Here is a 22,095-nt window from a genome sequence, read left to right on the forward strand (position 1 = left end):
ACCCCGCGCAGAGGTGATTGCATCAGAGTCATCCGTCAGGCATTGTTTGTCAGTGTGGCTGTGTTGAACTTTTGCACTCTGGGTCTCACTGCATTTATCAGCAGCTAAAATTAAAACACTTTTGTCTTTTTTTCTTTTAAAAACAGGTGTACTGATATGCTATTCAAATAAAAAGCACAGACACCACTGTAAATAGCTCTTTGATAACAGTTTGACAGTCGCGCAGCTGCCGAGCTTTCTGTTGTTCAAAAAACCCACGATATCTAAATAAAGTCACACAAAACTATACTTGTCTTTTCTCAAAGAGAACTCTTTTGTGTTAATCAAAAAAGACAATAAATGATGCTTGTTTAGAGGCGTTTTGTTTTGTAATGTTTCTTCTATTATTGTGTGTGCCTATGAATATCAACAAAGAAATAAATAAAGCCTATAAAAATTAATCCGTACTGGAAAATAAGCAACTGGAATATTATATATTTTTATATTTTATGTACATGTTACATTACAATGTATATCTTTAATTTATTGCAATGGAGACAGATGTTTATTGATTAATTCAAGCTTTTTACAAATGCAGAAAAAAAACAAATCATCACTACAAACCACTTGTACTTTGCCTGGCACCACGGCTCGGTAACTATTTCATTCCTGTTTTTAACATCCCGGTTATCAACTCCCATTGTAGCTGTCTAATTCACTGACTGACACTGCGACTCCTCCCCCTCAGGTAGACACTCCATCAGTTCTCTCCCATCCTCACTCCAAACTGCATGACTTGGAGACATCAACTCCTGCCTGGCTCTGCTCTGAATTTCCGCTCTTCATCTTCTTCAACGGGTACGTATCTTTAACACAACTCTAATCTGTGCCGGATTTTACAGGTAATAGTTTGTATTTTACAGCTCTCCTGCATATATATAGGATTTTTTTGGGTTCTCTTGCAGAAATATTGCATGACATGACGAGACATGTAAGAAAAAGTTGGCTTTAAAAAAACTCTAGGCTATTCATGCCCTGCCGATAACAGACTATATTCTGTCACAAATAACGCTGATTTATTATAATCTGAAATTATAAAAGTGATACCTGTCATTACTTACTTACTTAATCCTCCTCGATCCCTGCGAACACTGAGACTATCTGCTAACTGTCATGTGCATATCCAGTTGACAAAAAACATGTCAGAACCCACTGTATATCACTTGTTATTATTGCTGTCAGTGTTGTTTCTGCATGAGGTCTGTATGATGTTAATGTCCAGGATTTTGCATTTTTTAAAACAGTAATTAACCATTAAAATACATGTGCTTTTTTGCTGTTTTGCATATTTCAATTCTTATGTGGAAATCATGGATTTATTAACTTTATTTAGTCTGTGGTTAGTCTGTAGGATTTCATTGGATTGTTTTTAACTTATTGCTGTTTTTCTTTTTAATCTTTGCATATCCTATTAGCCAGAACCTCTCTGGTATTTTTTTTAAATTCACAAGTTAGTTCTCCTTCCTGCCACGTCTTTAACTCCAATCACCACAAAGGTGTAGTTTTGCAGCAATGCTGAACTGTATCTGCAGCCTTTGGGTCTTACAGCTTATTTACTGCTGACTGTTTTCTTTTAGGACGTGAGCTGGGATGCCTGAGTCTCCTCTCAGTCCCACGGCAGCCCGTCAAACCCCAGCCAGCATCCTCCTCAGTCACACAGACAACGGCACAGGAGAGAGAGTAGCTAATGGGGACTCCTGCAGTGGAGTGAGTGGCGAGAACTGGCAGAGCCTCCGCCATAAACAGGTATCGTCAACCTCCTCCTACTCCTCAACCTCCCCCTCATCCTCCTCTTCTTCCTTTCGTCCCTTCCCTCCTCCTCTTCATAAGCGGGAAATAGAACAGTCTTAGGCAAACAGATGTCAAGGGAAATACAGCAAGTCAGCTCCATATTGGACGTCCTCTGACAGGACACCAAACCCGGCCAGCCTGTAGCTGTGTTGACAGTGGCAGCGATTTCATATGAGATCTGATCCGGGTTGGGAGTTGACACGCAGAACTCTGTTTGTCCTTCATTATTAGTTTGTGACTCAGAGCCAGAGAGGAATAATTGTCCACAGACCTAGGCCAAACAGATGCAAGTGAAAGGTAAATAAGCATGGCCCAACACTATTTTATGGTTGTCTGTTGCATTTCAATCCCTGGGAACCTTAATCTAAGGGATCAATGAAACAACCAACATAATGAATCACCTCCATTTCCTCCAGTCTGTTCACACATCTTGTCAGTTTTGCTCTGCTCTTTTCTCTTGATTCACTTTATAAACACTTACAAGGCTCTCAACTCGTTACCTACAGGCACGATATGATAAAAACCATCGTTGCTGTTCTTTGTAAAGGGCCTTCCAGCGCTGTCTTGCAGCTGCGTGAGCTGAATTTTTCAAACTTCTGTTGTAATTTCCAGCGAGCATAACGACTACAGTAAGTGACATGTCACAACGGCAGCGTTGCGACATTGCCCGTCTGCCGGATTGTGTGATTCCAGCCTTCGCAACACAATAATGGCGTTGTGCGTTATGAAAGTTTGAAGCTGCAAAGAAAAAAATGTTACAAATGAAGACAATTTACAGTGAAGACGTGATGAAGGAGCAGGAGCTCCATCTTTAATGCATTTCTTTTATGAGTGCAGCATCCAATCCAAACAGCACAAATGGTTATGGAGTGATTCGTAATGAAACCGGCTGTGTGTCAGTGACTTCATCAAAAGTACGGACACAATATAAAAAAGTGTAAGACGGAGGCTGCGACTGTTATTTTTTATTCTAAATGAATCTGTTCAGTGTTTTCATGATGAATCGATGAATTGAAATTGGCAGGAAATTGTTCCCAAGTGACATTTTTAAAGAGCTTATTTTATCTAAACAAAACTGCTGGAGGATTTAAGATTTATGTGTTGAGGTACGGACACGAGTTACACTTTTATTAGACACACTATAGGCCGGCGTTCCTGCTGTAATGTTACTTTCTCAGGCGTTTTGTTTGTTCATTTTGACAAACCTGTTCTCCCAACAGTTAGAGAATTCTTTTGTGGAGGTAAATATCATAAATTATTTCACATGCTGTCCCTTTCTTTTGCTTTGACTGTCGCCTCACTGTCTCCGGTTCCTGTAATCCACCTCAGTACACATACATAGTGTATTCATTAGCTATATTTAACCACTTTAACTACACTATTACTGTTAATACTGTGTTAATATATATTATATTTCATACTCATATCTCTGCTTAATTAACTGGCACTGTTTAATTACATTTATACCGCATTTGTGCTGCTACACAAGCTGTAATACCTCGTGCAGAGGTATTCCCTTCAACTTGTCCATATTGTCAATACTGTATATATCTTATAACATAATTCATATTTGCTGCTATTTATATGTCCTTATACATATGTACACACTCTGCACTTTATTGCCTTTTTGCATTTTTTTAGACGCTAAACTGCTTTTTGTTCTCTCAGTACTTTGTGCAATGATAATAAAGTTGAATCTAATCGAAATTTCTCAAACTTTTTTACCACCACCTCAGAAAATATTAATCTTTCTCGAGTATCACTATTTTGTCAGATGTTAAAATCCAGCAGCGTAGGCCGATCCTGTTCAGTTACAGACAGTTCATGCAGGAGGAGACTGTTTATTGTAGAATCCTGAACAGAACCGGTTCAAGAACCAGAGCCTGTTTGGTGTCAAAGAGGTTCTTCTCTTCGTAATATTTCCAGAGCTTCTGAACCATTTATGTAACCTCTGCCTACTATCTCACGTCACATTTGAACTAATCATGCATGCACTACATGGATGAACGCGTCTACGTATCGGGCTGATGTTGAAACAAGATGTTTCAGTAAATGCATCATATATGAGCGACCCCCTGGTTTAATTTCATTCCAAATGTTGTTGATGGTTTGATATGTTTTAATCGTACCACAGTTTGAGAACCAGCGACCAAAGGGATAAGAAAAGCAGTAAATCCTCACACTTAAGATGCTGAAAAAAACGTCTTTAAAACCAACAACTTTTTGTCGATTGGCAAATCAACCAATCTACCTCTTGTTAAACAAGACGAAATCATAGATATCTGAAAGTGACAGACGTGTCAAAGTTTGAACTCACTCCACTTTTCTTTACTTTCCAGTTGTCACATCAGTCTGGTTCAAACACAGGAGATATTATTTTAGAAGAATGATGACACAAATGACAAACTCGAGGTCCCTGCTGTGTTCTCCTTTCATTACATCCTGTAAGCCTCTAAGATATATTGCTCCGATATAATATAGACACAAGGCCTGACTGAAACCTGCAAAGAACATCGGGTCAGCACCTTCACGCATCTGTGCAGCAAATGCCGTGTTTGTATGCGGCATTCATAATGATATAAACCATAAAGTGTTCAAATCATGAATGATATTTTCCACAACAATCAATTGTCAGCAGCAGTAGTATTATTTCTGAGCTTTGTTTGTCATACAAGTGTAAATGGCTTTTGTTGTTGCAGTCATGGCAATTGTCCCGAATACAAAAGGAGACAATCACTCTGTTATTTGTCAGCCGGTGCAGATCAGTTATTATTCTGTGAGTGTTTGCCTTTATTAATACCCATACACTTCTATTAGGAGTCACAACAAGCATGTAATTGTGTTGCTAATTAACTGGTCAGCCTATCTCCCATCTCATTTTAGGGTCAATGACACAATCCAGCATGATGATGTTCACAAAAGGCTGACAGCACAGTTTTGTAATTGGATTGGAAAGATTTCCATTGGATGCTTATTACTGTTTAACACCTGACACTTTACCTTCTGTCTCGCTCACACACGCACACCCGTCCTCTCGCCTGCGCTCGGTAGACCTGTCGTCTCTTTTGTCATTTCATCTTTCTGCTTCTTCTTCTTCTCGAAGGTGTTCCTGGCTATGATGGCTCCGCAGCAGATGCAGCATCTTCTGTCCACCAACCAGCTGCAGGCGCTGATCCACCAGAAGCAACAAGCTCTTGTGCTCCAGCAGGTATTTATGCAATATTAACACTGATATAATAATTCCAGCTCTTACTCTTGTACTTGTATGTAACTAAAGTCGTGACTGCAATGCAGCATGGACATTATCAGTTGATTAAGGTTAGTTGTTTGTTTAAATTTAATCTCGACATTATGTATTAGTATTACAGCATTACTTTGAACGCCATCATAGTAAGCCGGTAAATTAACGAATAGGTCATTCTATGAAAAACTAACATTAGCTGAAGTTAACTTACTATTACTGAGATATTTTATGGCCAATCTGGTAAACAAACTGGTTTACTAAAGAAAACTAGTTGGTCAATTAAGGTAAACTAGTTCAACACTAATTGTCTTTTATGTGCAAACTACGTGACCACTACTTCTACTACTAACTAACTACGTTAACAAGCGTTAACTTACGCAAAAATATGAAACTGTTGCTGTTCATTTTAGCCTGCTAATCTTAATCCACCATTGAGGTCATTTCAAAGATAATCTGGTGAACAAACTGGTCTTCTTTGGCAAACTAATGCTAACTAACATTAGATTACACAATAAAAAATAATAATAAAAACTTCAGCTAACCATAAATCATCATTAAAGCTCATAGCTAATCTAGTAAACAACAAGCTGGAGCCATAATAAGGACACTAACTACTTCAGAGCTAACATACAACACAAGCAAATGTGTTGGTTAGTTATTTTACTGAGGCACGATAGAGGTGGAGGTTCTTTGACTCTACCCCACCGGGGTTCATGTAATATAGTGTGTGTCAGACCTCTCTAAAGGAAGAGTTAAGGGAATGCATTTAACTGTTTGTAATTTATAATGACTATGAGTTGTTTGAGAGTGAGATAAATGGCTATAATAACAAGCAATACTACATATATATATATTTTTTTTAGCAACATCTGAAAGAGTTTTACAAGAAGCAACAACAGCAGATTCACCTGAAGATGCTGCAGCAGCAACCGAGCAAGAAAGCCAAAGAGGTAAGTAAAGATTTCTGTTATTTCTCAGCTTAATTGAAATGGTTTTATGTTTGTATGTCCATTTTTGGGGTAAAAGCGCTCGTTAGTTAGATCAATAAGATGTCATAAATAAAATGAGACACGTTTTGTGATGGCCTGCAGGTGACACAAATAATGAAAACTCATTTTACGACGACAGATGGCGGAAAGTAGGAGATGTAACAGAAATGTCCAATTAAGAGCCAAACATGTTCGTCTGCTGCTCGAGTCACACGCTTTTGGGATTTGAGAACAATGTTTTCCAGCCCTCGTGGCTGAGATGTCGGCGGTGTGGGCGTCGAGTTTTTTGTTTTGGAATGTGAGATCTGTTTTTTTTAGTATTTGTATTTGAAAGATGCCATTACAGATGCAGCACAGATTCTTTTTTAGCTCCAGATCAATACCCGGACTGTACTACCAGGAGCAAAAAATAAGAGAGAGTTTCACACGAATGTCGCCTCATTTTTCTGTGTGAAATGTTGGATTTTCTCTCTGTCTCCGTTCTTCAGCTTCCTGCACAGCAGCTCGTGTTTCAGCAGCTCCTCCAGCTCCAGCAGCAGCAGCAGCAGCAGCAGCAGCAGCTCCTCCGGTTGCAGAGACCCGTCCTGTCCTCGCCTGCCCTCTCTCCAGGTCACTCCTCTTTACATTTAACACAGAGGCTTTGCATTCTTTCTGTATTTCTTCTCCAGTGGTGATGTTTCATTTACTTTTCTCTACATTTCATTTCAGAGCAGTGTTTGCCAATTTGAGCTGAAATCGACCGCACGGTCACTGTTTACTGTCTGAAATCAGGTGGACAGAAAAATAGACAGACATGTATCTGATTGGAAGGATTTCTTGTTGGTTCGGTTATATAACTGCACTAAACTCCAAAGACACGATGAAAGTGAAACTTCATTTTTTAGCTGCGATGATGATTCCTGGATTACACCTGTGCCCTCGAGCTTTGAGGTGGGATTGAGTGTCTACACTGAGTTTCATGCTTGTTTTGTTTCATGTTTCAGGTGGTTTGAGTCCTGCAGAGATGCAGCAGATATGGAAAGAGCTCACAAACGGAGCGACCGAAGATAAATCCACATCCAAGGACTCACCTGCGCACAACAACGTGTCGGCAAAAGTCACTGGGAGACGCAGCACTGACCATCAGACTTCTTCCCCTCGCGGGGCAGAATGGTACGATCCGTCTGTTTGCTGAGATGATGCTGCTGCTTTTTTATTTGTGTCAACATCACAGACGTGTCATCTGTTAGACTGTTTGCTCTCGCAGCAAGACTTCACTTTTAATTCCCCCTGGGGGAGGCGGCAGGGATGTTTTGTTTGTTTGCTTTGTGCTCCGCCACCTTTAACGAAGAAAAAAAAAAACTTTACACGACTACATCTCCCAAATCAAAAGTAAATACTTTCCCATTTATTTTTTAAGCGCTCCCTGAACACCTCTCTCTGTCATTTCCTTTTAGGTTGAAAAGAAAAAAACATCTGTTTTGTTGCCTTGTTGTCTGATTTTGTTGCTGTTTATCAGTTGACAGTACCGTTACTCTCCTCCTGTTTCATCCAGTGCCGCTAAAGCCGATCGCACCGCCGTGCACACTCTCTACAGCCATGGTGTGTGTAACTGGCCCGGATGCGAGTCGGTGTGTGAAAACTTCAGCCAATTCATCAAGTAGGTTCAAGTCCATCTTAATGCATTTCACCTTTTTTTTGACTCTTTGTACCTGTTTGCTCATGATTCAGAGGAGAAACTACAGTGAAGTCAATTACTACTACCCCCCTTTAGGCCTCAAACGGGGCTCTGATCCGAGCGATCAGCAAGCTCGTCACAGGGCACATAGAGACTAACAACCGTCCACACTCACACCCACAGTCAATTTAGAGTCACCGATGAACCTGTTAAGTGCATGTGTTTGGACTGTGGGAAGAAGCCAGAGCAGAAAAGCTCCAGCCGAGGTTCAAACCTTCTTGCTGTGAGGCGACCACAGCGCTAACCACTGCCCCGCCACAAGAGATCATTATATTCATTTCCCGCACGAGTGTTCTGAATAAAGTTTCCATGAATATTTCTGACTCCGGCTCACCGTTGACTCACCGTACCGCACTGAAATCAGCCAAACGCTAATCATACTCACATGTTGTGTTGTGTTGTGTTCCAGGCACATGGGCAGTGAACACACTCTGGACGACAGGAGTACAGCCCAGTGCAGAGTTCAGATGCAGGTGGTTCAGCAGCTCGAGCTTCAGGTAGGGATCCAATCCCTGGAACAGAGTTCCAACGACGAAAAAGTCATTGCTGCTGCTTTGGATGTGCAAACTTGTCCGGGTCAAGCACATAAAATTGGATGTTTAATACCATTGTCGTATTTTGTCCTTCGATAGTGAGTGTGTGTTTGCGTTGCACAGGTTTGTATTGATTTAAAACACCAACAGTTTTCTGCTTTTCCACGATTTTCCCCCAAAGTTTCGCCGCCTAAACTTATTGCACATTGTAAATATTCATGTAATGTTTTGCCGCCTGCAGGAAATTGTTTCTTTCCAGGATGTGTTTGGTTCACAGCGTTCCATTTCAACAATCTGTGCTCGCTGTTTTCGATGCCACACCGTCCGCCCTGATCTCCTCTCCCTCCCTCCCTCCTTCCTCCATCTCCTCTTAACAGCTCTGCAAAGAACGGGAGCGTCTGCAAGCCATGATGGCTCACCTGCACCTGCCGTCTTTAGAAGCTCAGTCGACCTCTGTGCCCGCGAGTCTACAGCCGCAGCAGCCTGACGCGACCGCTGACCCGACCGCTGACCCGCGCGGCCCACAGGTAGATAAGCAGCGCGGTGATCAGCGGACACGAAGCAAATGAGGCGAAAAGAAAGCGAAGCTCCAAATATCTGTGAAAAAAAACACGTGTCTGGCTGCAATCACCAACTTTTACAGTCGGATGAGTTACAAAAAGATGTTGCCAGATGAAGGTCGTTTGAATATTTAAAAAAAACTTTTTTTACACAACTCAAATTACTTTCACACTCTCCCTTTGTGGAGATCTTCGTCCCTCTTTTTGAGTGATGGGAGCACTTCCTTCCCTCTCGTTGCCCAGCTGCAGGCACCAGATGGCTGCCGTTGTGTTTTCAGACAGCTCAGACATGCTCTGATAACGCGGGAGCTAATCATTTGTTAATCTCGCAAATATTGCACCATAATCACAACCACCCACCAAACAATTTCACCCTATAATTAACCATAATTGACTCCCTTCTTCTTGCGATATTAGCGGGATCACCTCTGAAGAGGCGGATCAAATCGCTCTGTTACACTCCACCCGCCCACCCTCCCCCGGCTTCTTGTTTTGTTTCTCTGTCAAGTCTTTTCATCCCACTCGTTCCTTTTGTTAACTCGGATCGGTGTGCTTGTGTCGCTAATAGCTCAGCTCAGTCGCCAACAGCCTGCCCTCGCTGAGCCCGTCAGACTCGGCCCAGGCGTCCCCGCAGCCCGTGCTCCGTGTCAGCTCGCCCTCCCACGGGTGCGATGAAGAGTCGCCCACTCAGACGTCATGTGCTGGGGCCATGAGGCGCCGTCATCACCCTCTGGTCTACTCCCTCTCTTCGGGTAAACTACTACACTGTTTATTATAGTAAATATGATCATACAACAAATAAATCATTCATTCTCTATTTTAATTTTCACTTCATGCTTCTTGTCTTGTTTCAGAAAATGAATATGAACTCTACAAGAACACAGACATCAGGCCACCTTTCACCTATGCAACCCTGATACGACAAGTACAGCCTCTTTTATTGATTTAAATGACTGTATATTACATTAATGTATCTATGTATTATTTAAATCACCTTGTAGACTAATTGTGTGATTTAAAATTAAAAACGCATCAGCAGTTTTTAATGTCGGATGCCTTAATTACCTCCTTATGTATTTATGTTGCCATGTGAGCTCATTAATCCGAAAACATCAAGAGAAAATCAACAATAATTGATTAATAATGTCAATTAAGTAACTTTTCAAGCATAAATAAAAAAAAAATCCTCATTTGTGTTTCATAAATATACATCTTGATATGATATGATAGAAAATGGAATATCTTTGGTTATTGGAGTGTTACTTGGACACGTTTTTTTAATTTTATAACACTTCTGATGGTGATTGATGCTGAAAATAAAATGCTATTTGCAGCCCAACACCTGCTACACTTCATACGTAGAATCAAAGAATAAAAAGGCTCCATCAGGCTTGTGGAGGTGTGACTTTCCCTCCTTCCTCGGCTCAGGGTTTTAATTCGATCCTGTAATATGCTACAGTTTTTTTATTTCTCTTCAATCTACAGGCTATTATGGAAACATCAGACATGCAACTAACGCTCAACGAGATATACAACTGGTTCACACGGACGTTTGCTTATTTCAGACGCAACGCCGCCACTTGGAAGGTATCGCACCTCCACATAATTAACTCCCAATGTGTGTGTGTGTGTGTGTGTCGTACCTGATTCCTGCAGCGTGCACTCAGTAATCTCTCCTTCACTTTGATTTTCTCTGGATCAGAACGCAGTGCGACACAACCTGAGCCTGCACAAGTGCTTTGTGCGCGTGGAGAACGTGAAAGGCGCCGTGTGGACGGTGGACGAGGTGGAATACCAGAGGAGGAGATCCCAGAAGATCACGGGGTACAGTGGATGACCTGCTGGTTGAGCGTATTTAAATAAATCCTTGCAAAGTATTGCACATTTTAAGGTGTTAACTTTCATAAACTAAACAAAAAAAATAAGACTTTTAAAGTCTGTGATCTGTTTCCAACAAGACAGAATATATACAAGGAATACATGTATGTTGTCTCATATTTATCATTCATATCATATTGTTAGTGATAAATATGAGACGAGTGACGCCGGCGACAGACTCTAGTTCAAGGTTTCTTTCCTGATCATTCATGCGACTGAATTATTTGTCATCATAACTGACCTTGCCTCGAACTATTGTTGTTAACCGTGTTGTGTTTTGCGGAATATATACAAGGTATTGATTTGCTCGCCATGAATTAGACATGGATCCATTTTTAAAAATTCTGTTACCTTTGTTTGTTCGCAGGGGTCCGTCGCTGATGAAAAACGTGTCCTCCAGTCTGGATTTTAGGGCCGTTCTGAACAGCAGCTTACAGGTGAGCAGCAGAAGCTGTCCTGATGACAGGACGGTTCAGACCCGGTTTGAGATTGATTGTTTGATTTTTGATTTGTCTTCTTTGTAAAAGACGGCGCTAGCTGAAGCTTCACTGCCAGGATTCAAGGAGCGCGTGAGCAGAAAACACCCCGGGAGTCAAATACAGGACGACAGTCAACAAAACCTGTCTGCACAGTGAGTTCTTTTTAATTTACTGTGAACTCAGTGAATCTGCTGCAGTACTGATTGAAATATCTTTGTCGCCTCTTGCAGGTCTGTTTTTATTAAAGACGAAGCACTGAACCTGAGCGACCAAGAATCTCTGATGCCGACAGTGAAACCAGCCGACGTGACTGAAGCTGACCAAGAGCATTTGTTCGACATCGAATGACAAAAGAACTCACACAATTATAATTTGCAAAGCAGTGAAGTAAACCTCTGTTGAACATTCAGGGATGTAGACGACAGTTTATATTACACCGTCACGTACACATTTATTTTGACGTTTCAGAATCGAGGAAGAACGAAGTAGAATATCCTCCTGTGGTTTTTGTGTCGGACTAAAATATTTGGTTCAAAATGTATAATGATAATGATAAAAAGGACTTTTAAAGTTGAATATGAGATTTAAAGCTGTACAGCTGCTCACACTTGAACTACCAAGATAAGAAAATTATGTTTAGTCCCATCACGACGAGCATCAAAGTCAGAAAAAGACACGAGAATGAACAAAGTAAATAAAAACAGAGTAGTGATCTGACAGCTTTGGGAGAACTAAAGAACAAATCCTACTCTTTTATGTAAATGATATACTCCAAAAGGCCAAAGTAAGTGATTTACAGAAATATTTGTTACGATATGATGTAGAGAATCAATGTTTCGTCTGTTTATCGTGAGAGACATGAAGAAATCTTACGTTAGAGGTGGTCGAAACATGTGTAGATTGTTCCGTGGCTTCTCTCTGTCGTCTTCGTACGTTAAAAATGTTTTATTAACGTTACATTTTTAAAAAGTAAGTCTGTCTTATGTGTGTTTTCCTGTGTGTAACTTATGTGTTTAAATCCGGCGCTGTGTTTCCACTGAAATAAAGATTGTTCCAAACATTCCACTTTTATAACATTTTGAGCTGGATGTTGTGTACATACTGCTCTGTCTTTATAAATTAAAAAAAAAACTGTAATGTAATTGTATGTCCAAAGTGTGACGATGTAAACTCTGATTTAAACGTCACACACCGCTAAGCTTTGTTACCCACCACTATGCTCGTAGACTCAACGTCACACATTGCCACTAAGCTGGCGCGGTTACACCTGTGCGAGTGTATGTTGCGTATTTTACATGGAAAATAAAAAACGGTCTTTTGGTGTTTTGGGTAAATAAAGACGTTGTGGTGTGATTTTTTACTGTAACACAACACGACTAAACTCCAATCAAAATCGAATCAAACTAAACGATGATTAGATCATAAAATTAAACAAAATCCTTCACAATATTTTGAATGTTTATAAAGTTGTGTTTTTGGATGTAGTTCAAATCAATGATAGTTGCATATATTAACCCTCATTTGTCCACTTGTCAAAATATTTCCGGCCATCGTTTTGGCTGTGTTCGTGCATATGGCACAATTTTTTGTAACAAAGTCTCTCTCTTGACAAATTTTGGAATTTTAGTTTTAATTTTTCTAATAAAACTTAAAAAAAAAAAAAAGTCATTTAGGACAAAAATGTCCAATTCCAAAAAAAAAAAAAACTGCTATTAATGATAATAATTTTAGAATTAGATCTTTTTTTTTTATAATAATATTTTTTTCCGCATTTAGATTTTTTAACCTTTAAACGCCAGCTTCATTACTTGATGTTATTTATGAAAAAAAGGGAAAAATAACTCATTGGTTGTGTTTTTTTTCATCAATAATGTAATCAAACTGGCATTTAAAGGGTTAAAATCATCAAAATAATTTAATGTTTGGTACTTTTAGTTTAAGAAAAAAAAGCAGAAAAGAAATTTAATTTGTAAAGTTTTTATAGCAGTTTTTTTTTGTTTTTGGAAGTGGACATTTTTGTCCTTGATGACTTAAGAGGGTGGTAAATTAAGACTTGTGCATGAATTACTGAAAATAATCATGCTGAGCATTGAATTATTATAACTGAACCGATCATTTTGAAACCATTTTTTTCTCATATTAATGGCTGTTAACGACTAAAAGAGCTCAAATAAAACTCATAAACAATCCCAACACATCGGCTGATGAACAGCATGAAGTGAAGCTGTTACCGGAGACGTCACATCCAAACACAGAACAAAGGCCTCATATTTCCCAGCTCTGTGTTTTGACTAATGTCAGTAATTGTCTTAAGTTTGCTGTTACCTCTCAGGGCTTCCTTTGATTCGCTGTCAGCCCATTAGATGACACTTTTCTTCTGATTGCCTCTCCACGCGACACGTTCCGCTGACTGAAAGTTAGCGTGGTGCTCGACAACTTCAACAGCTTCACTTATGTGCCGCTTTGATGTGCCAAAGACTCACGGCGAGGCGGGCAAGTCGACATGTTTTTTCAGCGCAGCACTTTTGACGGCACTTAGTCAACAGCCCCTCTGAAAGAGCTGATCCCTGTTCATCGTCCCATCAACATGTAATGACGATGCTGAGCCTCATCTTCCTCATCTTGTAGGATCAACATATTTCACATACAGGGCTGTACTTAATTACTTTGTTTTGTTTTGGATTTTAAGTCAGAATAAAAACTATATTTGATTATGTGACTAACCTCTAACATGTTGTTTTACATACATGTTACATTTCATCACATGTTAACGGGTGTAAGATAAAACAGCATGGCTCACGTGGATAGTCAGCCCATGGACCGCTGGGACAGACCATGAGAATTTGTTGAAAGCTAAGTAGACCCTGAGTTACGAATCTTCAAGCCAAAACAAAGCTAATGACGTTTATGTACCAATAATTCCCTTAATTTGTTTGAGTTAATTTTTTAAAATTTTGCATGTAAGTGTAAGTGTAACATGTAAGTGTAACAAATAAATAAATTAATTAATTAATTATTAATAGTTGTTAGTCGCCTCACAGCCAAGTGGCAACCTCCGTGGTTGTGAAGTGAAGCCAGTGCAGAAATGCCAAAAGCTGCAGCCTCTTGAACGTCCACTTGAGGCTGGCTACAGAACGAGTCAGTCTCCGTAAGTCCCCATGTTCAAATGTCCAACTTCACAGCAGAAATAAACATGTTTACAGCCTGGTACAAAAAACAGTTATCATCCATTTCATGACAACTGTGTTGAGGGTAAACTTTTATAGAACTCACCTCTTCAAATTATATCAAAGATTTAAGTTATGGGGGCGGTCGGTAGTGTAGTGGGTTAAGCGGCCGCCCCATGTGTAGAGGCTATAGTCCTCGCTGCAGCTGGCCCTTTTTTTTTTTTACTTTTCTGTTTTTATATATTATTGCCAGTGAAGCACAGCGAGCTCTGCATGTTTCACGTTAACCAGCAGTGAGGAGGATGATGCTACTACACCTACCTATCTGCCCAGGAACACCCGGTTCACCCAACATCTTGCCACCTTGTGAAACATAAATCAAAAAGTGCAAATTGTGGAGACGGTCGGTAGCGTAGTGGGTTAAGCGGCCGCCCCGTGTGTGGAGGTTGTAGTCCTCGCTGCAGCTGGCCCCAGTTCGAATCCCGCATCGGACGGCTAATTTACTGCGTGTCACTCCCCCTCTCTCTGCTTCCTGTCTATTTTCAGCTGTACTATCATTAAGAATAAAAATAAAAAAAAGATTTAAGTTATGCATAATTAACAGCGTGGACACACTGACTGACAGACGGACGCCTTTACAGGAGGCCTATTCAGCTCCACCAACGATCAACATCTTTGCCAATTTTTAGATGATGACAGTGAACAAAGCACCACACTAAACTTCACAACAAGCTCTTCAGTAACTTGTGGGTGACGTCACAGATATAATAGTATACATGGTATACGTGTATCCTTAAAATATAAAACATATAGCAGCGTCTGAATGTTTGGCATGATCCAGAAATAAAAACTAACAAAGCAGGTCCGATCCGTCTGTTTGCTGAGATGCTGCTGCTGCTTTTTTATTTGTGTCAACATCACAGACGTGTCATCTGTTGACTGTTTGCCTCGCAGCAAGACTTCACTTTTTAATTCCCTGGGGGAGGCGGCAGGGATGTTTTGTTTGTTTGCTTGTTGCTCCGCCACCTTTAACGAAGAAAAACAAAACAACTTTACACGACTACATCTCCCAAATCAAAAGTAAATACTTTCCCATTTATTTTTTAGCGCTCCCTGAACACCTCTCTCTGTCATTCCTTTTAGGTTGAAAAGAAAAAAACATCTGTTTTGTTGCCGTGTGTTTGCTTTTGTTGCTTGTTATCAGTCCGTACGTTACCTCTCCTGTTTCATCCGCCGCTCTAAGCCGATCGCACCGCCGTGCACACTCTCTACAGCCATGGTGTGTGTAACTGGCCCGGATGCGAGTCGGTGTGTGAAAACTTCAGCCATTCATCAGTAAGTCCATCTTATGCATTTCACTTTTTTTGACTTTGTACCTGTTTTGCTGCATGATTCAGAGGAGAAACTACAGTGAAGTCATTACTACTACCCCCTTTAGCCTCAAACGGGCTCTGTCCGAGCGATCAGAAGCTCGTCACAGGGCACCTAGGACTAACAACCGTCCACACTCACATTCACACCCACAGTCAATTTGAGTTCACCGATGAACCTGTTAAGTGCATGTGTTTGGACTGTGGGAAGAAAGCCAGAGCAGAAAAAGCTCCAGCCGAGGATTCAAACCTCTTGCTGTGAGGCGACCACAGCGGTAACCACTGCCCCCCACGGGTCATTATATCATTTCCCGCACGAGTGGTCTGATAAAGTTTCCCATGAATATTTCTTGACTCCGGCTCACCGTTGACTCACCGTACCGCACTGAAATCAGCCAAACGATAATCAACTCACCTGTGTTTTGTGTTGTGTTCCAGGCACATGGCAGTGAACACACTCTGGATGACAGGAGTACAGCGCAGTGCAGAGTTCAGATGCAGGTGGTTCAGCAGCTCGAGCTTCAGGTAGGGATCGAATCCCTGGAACAGATTTCCAACGACGAAAAGTCATTGCTGCTGCTCTGGATGTGAAACTTTCCGGGTCAACACATAATTGGATGTTTAATATCATGTCGTATTTTGTCCTTCGATAGTGAGTGTGTGTTTGCGTTGCCACAGGTTTGTATTGATTTAAAACACCAACGTTTCTGCTTTTCCATGATTTTTCCCTAAAGTTTCGCCGCCTAACTTATTGCACATTTAAATATTCATGTAATGTTTTGCCGCCTGCAGGAAATTGTTTCTTTCCAGGATGTGTTTGGTTCACACGTTCCATTTCAACAATCTGTGCTCGCCGTCCGCCCTGATCTCCTCTCCCTCCCTCCTCTTCCTCTGTCTCCTCTTAACAGCTCTGCAAAGAACGGGAGCGTCTGCAAGCCATGATGGCTCCCTGCATCCTGCCGTCTTTAGAGCTCAGTCGACCTCTGTGCCCCGAGTCTACAGCCGCAGCAGCCTGAGACGGGCCGCTGACCCGCGCGGCCACAGGTAGATAAGCAGGCGGTGATCACGGACACGAAGCAAATGAGGCGAAAAGAAAGCGAGCTCCAAATATCTGTGAAAAAAAAAAACACGTGTCTGGCTGCATCACAACTTTTACAGTCGGATGAGTTACAAAAAGATGTTGCCAGATGGTCGTTTGAATATTTAAAAAAAAAATTTTTTACACAACTCTCAAATTACTTTCACACTCTCCCTTTGTGGAGATCTTCGTCCCTCTTTTTGAGGATGGGAGCACTTCCTTCCCTCTCGTTGCCCAGCTGCAGGCACCAGATGGCTGCCGTTGTGTTTTCAGCAGCTCAGACATGCTCTGATAACGCGGGAGCTTCATTTGTTTAATCTCGCAAATATTGCACCATATCACCCCACCCCACCACACAATTCACCCTATAATAACCATATTGACTCCCTCTTCTTGCGATATTAGCGGGATCACCTCTGAAGAGGCGGATCAAATCGCTGTTACACTCCCCCGCCCACCCTCCCCCGGCTTCTTGTTTTGTTTCTGTCAAGTCTTTTCATCCCACTCGTTCCTTTTGTAACTCGGATCGGTGTGCTTGTGTCGCTAATAGCTCAGCTCAGTCGCCAAACGCCTGCCCTCGCTGAGCCGTCAGACTCGGCCCAGGCGTCCCGCAGCCCGTGCTCCGTGTCAGCTCGCCCTCCCACGGGTGCGATGAAGAGTCGCCCACTCAGACGTCATGTGCTGGGGCCATGAGGCGCCGTCATCACCCTCTGGTACTCCCTCTCTACGGGTAACTACTACACTTGTTATTATAGTAAATATGATCAACAACAAATAAATCATTCATTCTCTATTTTAATTTTCACTTCATGCTTCTTGTCTTGTTTCAGAAAATGAATATGAACTCTACAAGACACAGACATCAGGCCACCTTTCACCTATGCAACCCTGATACGACAAGTACAGCCTCTTTTATTGATCTTCAAATGACTGTATATTACATTAATTATCTATGTATTATTTAAATCACCTTGTAGACTAATTGTGTGATCAGTTTTTAATGTTGGATGCCTTAATTACCTCCTTATATATTTATGTTGCCATGTGAGCTCATTAATCCGAAAACATCAAGAGAAAATCAACAATAATTGATTAATAATGTCAATTAAGTAACTTTTCAAGCATAAATTCTAAAAAAAAATCCTCATTTGTGTTTCATAAATATACATCTTTGATATGATGATAGAAAATGGAATATCTTTGGTTATTGGAGTGTTACTTGGACACGTTTTTTTTTTTATGACACTTCTGGTGATGATTGATGCTGAAAATAAAATGCTATTTGCAGCCCAACACCTGCTACACTTCATACGTAGAATCAAAGAATAAAAGACTCCATCAGGCTTGTGGAGGTGGACTTTCCCTCCTTCCTCGGCTCAGGTTTTTATTTGTCCTGTAATATCTACAGTTTTTTTTTTTATTTCTCTTCAATTACAGGCTATTATGGAAACATCAGACATGCAACTACGCTCAACGGATATACAACTGGTTCACACGGACGTTTGCTTATTCAGACGCAACGCCGCCACTTGGAAGGTATCGCACCTCCACATAATTAACTCCCAATGTGGTGTGTGTGTGTGTCTACCTGATTCCTGCAGCGTGCACTCGTAATCTCTCCTTCACTTTGATTTCTCTGGATCAGACGCAGTGCGACACAACCTGAGCCCTGCACAGTGCTTCGTGCGCGTGGAGAACGTGAAAGGCGCCGTGTGGACGGTGGCGCAGGTGGAATACCAGAGGGGAGTCCCAGAGATCACGGGGTACAGTGGATGACCTGCTGGTTGATGGTAATATTTGGAGGCAGCAATTTAAATCCTTACAAAGTAGGCACATTTTAAGGTGTTAACTTTCATAAACTAAACAAATAAGACTTTTAAAGTCTGTGATCTGTTTGGACACCACTGTGTTTCAAACAAGACAAAATATATACGAGGAGTACATGTATGTTGTCTCATATTTATCATTCATATCATATATTTAGTGATAAATGAGAGGAGACTCATGCGACTGAATTATTTGTCATCATAACTGACCTTGCCTCGAACTATTGTTGTTAACCATGTTGTGTTTTGCAGAATATATACAAGGTATTGATTTGCTCACCATGAATTAGACATGGATCCATTTTTAAAAATTCTGTTACCTTTGTTTGTTCGCAGGGGTCCGTCGCTGATGAAAAATGTGTCCTCCAATCTGGATTTTAGGGCCGTTCTGAACACCAGCTTACAGGTGAGGACTGCAGCAGAAGCTGTCCTGATGACAGGACGGTTCTGACCCGGTTTGAGATTGATGTTTGATTTTTGATTTGTCTTCTTTGGAAAGACGGCGCTGCTGAAGCTTCACTGCCAGGATTCAAGGAGCCGTGAGCAGAAAACACCCCGGGAGTCAAATACAGGACGACAGTCAACAAAACCTGTCTGCACAGTGAGGTCTTTTTAATTTACTGTGAACTCAGTGAACCTGCTGCAGTATTGATTGAAACTATCTTTGTCCTTCTTGCAGGTCTGTTTTTATAAAGACGAGAAGCACTGAACCTGAGCGACCAAGAATCTCTGATGCCGACAGTGACCAGCCGACGTGACTGAAGCTGACCAAGAGCATTGTTCGACTCGAATGACAAAAGAACTACACACATTATAATTGCAAAGCAGTGAGTAAACCTCTGTTGAACATTCAGGGATGTAGACGACAGTTTATATGACACCGTCACGTACACATTTATTTCGTTTCAGATCGAGGAAGAACGAAGTAGAATATCCTCCTGTGGTTTTTGTGTCGCTAAAATATTTGAACTCTTAGGTTCAAAATGTATAATGATAATTATAAAAAGGACTTTTAAAGTTGATATGAGATTTAAAGCTGTACAGCTGCTCACACTTGAACTACCAAGATAAGAAAAGTTGTTATTTGTCCCATCAAAGTCAGAAAAAGACACGAGAATGAACAAAGTAAAAAAAAAACAGAGTAGTGATCTGATAGTTGGAGAACTAAAGAACAAATCCTACTCTTTTATGTAAATGATACTCCAAAAGGCCAAAGTAAGTGGTTTACAGAATATTTGTTACGATATGATGTAGAGAATCAATGTTTCGTCTGTTTATCGTGAGAGGATGAAAATCTTACGTTAGAGGTGGTCGAAACATGTGTAGATTGTTCCGTGGCTTCTCTCTGTCGTCTTCGTACGTTAAAAATGTTTTATTAAGTTCATTTTTTAAAAGTAAGTCGTCTGTCTTATGTGTGTTTTCCTGTGGTAACATGTGTTTCCACTGAAATAAAGATTGTTCCAAACATTCCCACTTTATAACATTTTGAGCTGGATGTGGTGTACATACTGCTCTGTCTTTAAAAATAAAAAAAAACTGTAATGTTATTGTATGTCCCAAGTGTGACGATGTAAACTCTGATTTAAACGTCACACACCGCTAAGCTTTGTTACCCACCACTATGCTCGTAGACTCAATCACACATTGCCACTAAGCGGCGCGTTACACCTGTGCGAGTGTATTGTGCGTATTTTACATGGAAAAATAAAAAACGGCTTTGTTTTGGGTAAATAAAGACGTTGTGGTGTGTTTTTTACTGTAACACAACACGACTAAACTCCAATCAATTGAATCAAACTAAACGATGTTAGATAATAAAAATAACACAATCCTTCACATTTTTGAATGTTTTATAAAGTTGTGTTTTTGGATATAGTTACATATATTAACCCTCATTTGTCCACTTGACAAAATATTTCCGGCCATCGTTTTGGCTGTGTTCGTGCATATGGCACAATTTTTTTGTAACAAGTCTCTCTCCTTTGAAAATTTTGGAATTCAAGTTTATTAATTTTTCTAATAAAACTGTAAAAAAAAAAGTAATTTAGGACAAAATATCCAATTCCAAAAAAAAACTGCTATTAATGATAATATTTTAGAATTAGATCTTTTTTTTTTATAATAATTTTTTTTCCGCATTTAGATTTTTTAACCTTTAAATGCCAGCTTCCTTACTTGATGTTATTTATGAAAAAAGGGAAAAAAATAACTCATTGGTTGTGTTTTTTTTTTTTTCATCAATAATGTAATCAAACTGGCATTTAAAGGGTTAAAATATCAAAATAATTAAGTGGTATTATTTGAGATAAGAGATTTCTGCAGAAAAAAAGCAGAAAAGAAATTTAATTTGTAAAGTTTTTATAGCAGTTTTTATGGAATTTTTGTCCTTATGACTTAAGAGGTGGTGTAATTAAGACTTGTGCATGAATTACTGAAAATAATCATGCTGATCATTGAATTATTATAACTGATTTCTCATATTAATGGCTGTTAACGTAAAAGAGCTCAAATAAAACTCATAAACAATCCCAACACATCGGCTGATGAACAGCATGAAGTGAAGCTGTTACCGGAGACGTCACATCCAACACAGAACAAAGGCCTCATATTTCCAGCTCTGTGTTTTGACTAATGTCAGTAATTGTCTTAAGTTTGCTGTTACCTCTCAGGGCTTCCTTTGATGCTGTCAGCCCATTAGTGACACTTTTCTTCTGAATTGCCTCTCCACGCGACACGTTCCGCTGACTGAAAGTTAGCGTGGTGCTCGACAACTTCAACAGCTCACTTATGTGCCGCTTTGATGTGCCAAAGACTCACGGCGAGGCGGGCAAGTCGACTTTTTTTCAGCGCAGCACTTTTGACGGCACTTAGTCAACAGCCCCTCTGAAAAAGCTGATCCCTGTTCATTCCCATCAACAGTAATGACGATGCTGGCCTCATCTTCCTCATCTTGAGGATCAACATATTTCGCGTGTACTAATTACTTTGTTTTGTTTTGGATTTTAAGTCAGAAAAAAACTATATTTGATTATGGACTAACCTCTAACATGTTTTTTACATACATGTTTACTTTATCACATGTTAACGGGTGTAAGATAACACAGCATGGCTCACGTGGATAGTCGCCCTGACGCGGACAGACCATGAGAATTTGTTAAAGCTAGCGACCCTGAGTTCGAATCTTTAAGCCAAATGAAATTTATGTTACAATAATTCCCTTAATTTGTTTAGTTAATTTTTTAAAATTTTGCATGTAAGTGTACAAAATAAATAAATAAATTAATTAATTAATTAATATGTTGTTAGTCGCCTCACAGCCAAGTGGCAACTCCGTGGTGTGTGAAGTGAAGCCAGTGCAGAAATGCCAAAAGCTGCAGCCTCTTGAACGTCCACTTGAGGCTGGCTACAGAACGAGTCAGTCTCC

At 40.4% G+C, this 22,095-nt stretch overlaps 1 protein-coding gene and 1 long non-coding RNA gene across 2 annotated transcripts; one reads left to right on the top strand and one right to left on the bottom strand.

Moving 5' to 3' along the window:
* Positions 1–728: 728 nt before the first annotated feature.
* On the top strand, positions 729–12,564 carry LOC109140080 (forkhead box protein P2-like). Its single transcript, XM_019265800.2, has 16 exons — positions 729–837; positions 1,617–1,785; positions 4,934–5,038; positions 5,938–6,024; positions 6,552–6,672; positions 7,047–7,215; positions 7,598–7,702; positions 8,190–8,277; positions 8,691–8,840; positions 9,442–9,625; positions 9,728–9,798; positions 10,359–10,460; positions 10,576–10,697; positions 11,119–11,188; positions 11,279–11,382; positions 11,461–12,564. Exons 2-16 carry the CDS (start codon positions 1,630–1,632, stop codon positions 11,576–11,578), a joined length of 1,752 nt encoding a protein of 583 aa, XP_019121345.2. The 5' UTR covers positions 729–837; positions 1,617–1,629; the 3' UTR covers positions 11,579–12,564.
* LOC113744174 (uncharacterized) lies at positions 7,227–10,612 on the bottom strand. The gene is made up of 3 exons (XR_003461321.1): positions 10,517–10,612; positions 8,166–8,292; positions 7,227–7,382 (listed from the first exon to the last, which is right to left on the bottom strand). It is a non-coding gene; the product is annotated as an uncharacterized LOC113744174 (long non-coding RNA).
* Positions 12,565–22,095: the final 9,531 nt, after the last annotated feature.

This window comes from Larimichthys crocea, chromosome XXI (assembly GCF_000972845.2).
Source record: "Larimichthys crocea isolate SSNF chromosome XXI, L_crocea_2.0, whole genome shotgun sequence".
Classification (NCBI taxonomy): Eukaryota; Metazoa; Chordata; class Actinopteri; family Sciaenidae; genus Larimichthys; species Larimichthys crocea.

Bases quoted from the DNA above. Each gene is read 5' to 3' on its own strand.
- LOC109140080 (XM_019265800.2), top strand. From the start codon at position 1,630: ATGCCTGAGTCTCCTCTCAGTCCCACGGCAGCCCGTCAAACCCCAGCC. The intron at 8,841-9,441 runs GTAGATAAGCAG...TGTCGCTAATAG, and splicing joins CTGACCCGCGCGGCCCACAG to CTCAGCTCAGTCGCCAACAG. The intron at 9,626-9,727 runs GTAAACTACTAC...GTCTTGTTTCAG, and splicing joins GGTCTACTCCCTCTCTTCGG to AAAATGAATATGAACTCTAC.